The 4207-nt window shown below is 38.8% G+C and overlaps 1 protein-coding gene across 1 annotated transcript; it reads right to left on the reverse strand.

Annotated features, from left to right (window-relative positions):
• Positions 1–3290: 3290 nt before the first annotated feature.
• Positions 3291–3871, reverse strand: LOC147616539 (non-specific lipid-transfer protein 1-like). The gene is made up of 2 exons (XM_086777108.1): positions 3447–3871; positions 3291–3361 (listed from the first exon to the last, which is right to left on the reverse strand). Exons 1-2 carry the CDS (start codon positions 3836–3838, stop codon positions 3352–3354), a joined length of 402 nt encoding a protein of 133 aa, XP_086633234.1. The 5' UTR covers positions 3839–3871; the 3' UTR covers positions 3291–3351.
• Between the last annotated feature and the right edge of the window lie 336 nt (positions 3872–4207).

Below are 4207 nucleotides of genomic sequence, written 5' to 3' on the forward strand. Positions count from 1 at the left end.
ACATGTTCACCTTGGTAGAGAATATTTAGCATATATAGCTTCTTTTTTACTTCTTACCCCACCTCTCCCCTCCCCCCTCTCCCCCCCCAAAAGAAAGAAACCAGAAAAAAATACAAACAAGAAAATGGCATCCTTTGTATGCATAAAGCTCTTGGCATAGAGATCTATTTCTAGCCATTATTCATAGAAGCTATAAAAATGATCTTATACATAGGAGCTATATGAATATACATAGGAGCTATATGAATAGCTCCTATGCATGAGAGCTATGCATATATCTCTTTGCATAAGAACATAGCCTCATAGGCACATATTACATAAGCTTATGCTTATGTTACATCTCCATGCATAACAAGTAATACATATACTTTAATATGCATGCATAAAGTAATGAAATCGATAGATTTATATTAAAAGAAGACCTTGCTACTATCACTTAGGGTTAAGCTTTTTCTTTTTTTGCTCCTCTATAACCGGGTTGTTACAAGATAAGGGTGTCTAGTTTTGTCCAGTTTTTATGCTAGACTGGGACAATGCTTGGAGAGAAAATTTGGGGGAGCAAGGTACTTCAAACGAGATCAAACAACTAATAGAACATACCCATGCACTTAAATTAACCTAATATAACTTAAACTAATATAAATTAGTCTAATTAATTAAAAATATGATGAAATAATTAAAAAATGCTCTTTCCATACTTAGAGTGATCCAATTTTTTTTCCATAGATGCACCATTATAAGTACACTAGTCCCTATAGGTTTTAGATGATTTACATCAAAAATGTCATTTTACTAATTATATTATTAATATTTGCAGGCCTTCTGATAGCGTAAAAGAAATTTGAAAAAGATATCATAAAAAATCCAACCATTGGATTTGTAATTTTGACTAACCACCACATTCTATTAATGTCTCACTATCTACCACTCTTTTAATCTACAAGACTAAGCATTTTAAGTGGTAGTTATTGTGGGTACAAAAAGTGGCATATATTATAACACTTTAAATACCTTAAAATATTTAAAGAAAATAGATAAATAGCTTAAAATGTTCTCAAAAGCTCAAGTTAAGTTTTATATTATGTGAAGATCTAAGATCCAAAGTGGGAATCTCAAATGAGTTTATATGTAAAAACGATATTAGCATTTTATGGAATCAATCCAAATTTGGGATAGGGTGTATACTTTAACTATGTACCTAAGGAAATGAGGAATTTCGAATATGTAATGCTTAATTAGATTGTGCAACTATATTCCCAACTTTTCATGTGATGTTCTAACAAAAGAACTTGAAAGGAAATTCCTTCGTTAGCTATGAGATACTAGCCACTAAAGGTAAACAAATGCCTGTTTTTTTACTATTTACAGGGTTCCTGAGTGGACAAAACTGGCCCTCTAATCCTGCAACCACCCAACCATTGATACCCATATGCCCAAGGGAGCTAATTCCCTTATGATTCGCCTCTTGCTCATCAGCCCATTGATGCTTGGATCTCATTGTTGATAGTCGCATCTTGCATAGAAGTGAATGCATCTCTCAGTGTTTCTCCATCAAACCCGAGATCCTATAAATAGTTGGGTGAGGAGGACAAGCAAGTGTTTCTTTTGTGACTCCATGTGAGATAGAGTAGAGAATTTAAATTCACAAATCAAGATAGGAGAGAGTGGATATGATAGAGGGGGAGGGAAGATATTTGTAAGCAAGAAAGGGAAGAGTGGAGGTGAGAGAGAGGGAGGGAAGAAATAAGAGAGGGTTAAAGTGGATATGAGAGAGAGAGGGAGGGAAGAGGCAAGGGAGGGGGAGAGATTCATAAAGATTGGCAAAATAGACAAGGGAAAGAGAGGGAAGAGAAAGAAAGAGAAAGAAAAAGAGCGATCAAAATTGAAAGAATGACTGAAATGCATGATTACTGCCAATTTGCATTATTTTTGGCCATGGGTAATGTTAATTGTCACACTTGGACTAGGAATTATTATCTTTAAAAAAGACCCAAAAATCACTTTGTAGGTTGTGATTTGTGGCACTAAGTGACATAATGTTTGTGACACTTGGTGGCACAAAATTTGTGATGTTTAGCATCACATTTGTGACATTGAACATCATAAAAACATTATTTCCTTCAAAAACATTCCCAAAATGACTTTGTGTCTGACATTTACAACGATGTAAGTTTTGTGACATTAAAACATCACTAATAACATCGTTTTCTCCTAACGTTTTAATATCTCTCAATATATGTTTGTATTTCTAAATGAAACTTGTTTATGTACATGTACTTTAAGTTTTTTATAGTATTTTACTATAAATGTTTTATTTTTCATGCATGTGTGAGTTTCTCTAAAAAAAAGGGGAGGGAGATAGAATGGGAGAGAGAAGCAGATCCGTTTCTCTCCCATTTTGTTCCTCGCCCCATTTTGTTTTGTGCAAACTGCACACGTGATTGTACACTCAGTTATGCGCGTGGCTACATGTGTGGCTGTAGAGCTGCATGCCCTAGCCGTGTGCATAGCCACGCTAGAGATATTTGAAACTCCAAATTTTCTTCGTTTTTGCAACACATTTATGGACGTAGCTATGCACGTATCCTCTCGTAGTGTATGCTTATATACGCACAATTGCAACCAATGATTAAAAGAGGTTGATGTCGATCTCAAATAGAAATTGCATGAAGGTACAGTTGAATATGCACCCGAAACGTTTTTTTGTGATTAATTAATTAGTTGGTGTGTGCAAACCTTGGGTTCAAGACACCAAAATTTTGTTATGTTTATTAAGGTTTTTTGTAAGGTCAAAAATGGAAATGGTGTTGGGTCCGCATGCTTTCTTTCTATCTATGTTAGCCTCCATTACATTCTATTTTTAAAGGTTGATGTCCTCCATAATGATTCATTTTTTGGGCTCATAATGTCCTCCATAATCTTCATTTTTTTGGGCTCACGATTTTCTTTAAAAAGGCAAGAGGGCTCATTCTTTTTCACTTGGAGGGGAGAGGTAGGGAGAGTAAGGTATAGGGTATGTATTCAATGAAAGCTTGGGCTATAGAAAATGTAAATCTTTTAACCATAGACTTTAAAAGGTTTGTAACCTTATAAAGTCTAAAGGTTGAGTGACAGAGAAAAAAAATTAATTAATAAGTCTAAAGTTTGATTAAGCACACCATGACGATCTCAAAATAGAAAATTGCAGATATCAAACAAAATGATTTTTTATATTAAGCAATCTCAAAGTAGTAAGTGAATCATCAGGACACCATGCCACAGACCATGACAAGCTATTGTATAATTTGGGCCGAGAGTACGTGGTGACTGCATATGCCTCCGGAGCGTCTCCACACGCGCGGCTTTTATCTCTCACTTGATCCTGCGGCGAGTAGAGTTGAAGAGAGAATATTATGTGCGTTTAAACACCCTTCTTATAAGAGCAGACTGTCATGTCGTGTACTTACTTGGAGCAGTCTTGCTTGGTGTCGAAGGAGTAAGGGAAGGCGACACCGCAGGCCGTGGGCAGCTTCTTGACAGCAGAGGTGTTGATCTGGACGTTGCGTGCGGCCGCTTCCAGGCATTTGCAGATGGACTGGCGGGCGCCCTTGGACTTGGCAAGGGCGGACAGAGCCCGGACACCCTTGCAGCAGTCGAAGGTCGGCCCATTGCCGCCCTTGGTAAGGTATCCGACGCATTGCACCATGTTCATACTGACCTTGGAGCAGGGAACGTTGTCCTGCGCAACCTCCGACGTGGCGGCCGCCGGGGCACGGCCGCTTCCCAGCAGCAGCACGAGAAGGCTCGCCGCTAAGAGCACAGTCATCTTTCTACTGCCCCACAAGTACATGGCCTCCATTACTAGATTAATAATAATAATAATGATGATTGAGTTCTGTGAGCTCTTGTTAGCACGCAGAATACGTAGTAGTCTCTATCCTTGCTTATATAGAGAGTCTTTTAAGACGTGCGCTCCTCCCGCCTCATCGATGGCATTTACTCTCCAAACCCACCCACCCATCACGAGGGCCGTGGATTATTAGCAGACGTTTATCGCGCAAAGCCACCCTCCTGCGTCCTACCTCGCCCAGCTAAGCAGCATCGGTGACTGCCACCTTGTTTGTGAACTCGGCGTACGCGGCTCAACAGATTTTGACTTTGTGTTGCGCCTCTTAATTAGGCACCGCCACGTCGTAATCGGCGTTGCGAGTTGTTTTGACTTTGGCGT

Source organism: Cibotium barometz, chromosome 38, assembly GCF_041138505.1.
Source record: "Cibotium barometz isolate CiBa-2024 chromosome 38, ASM4113850v1, whole genome shotgun sequence".
Classification (NCBI taxonomy): Eukaryota; Viridiplantae; Streptophyta; class Polypodiopsida; order Cyatheales; family Cibotiaceae; genus Cibotium; species Cibotium barometz.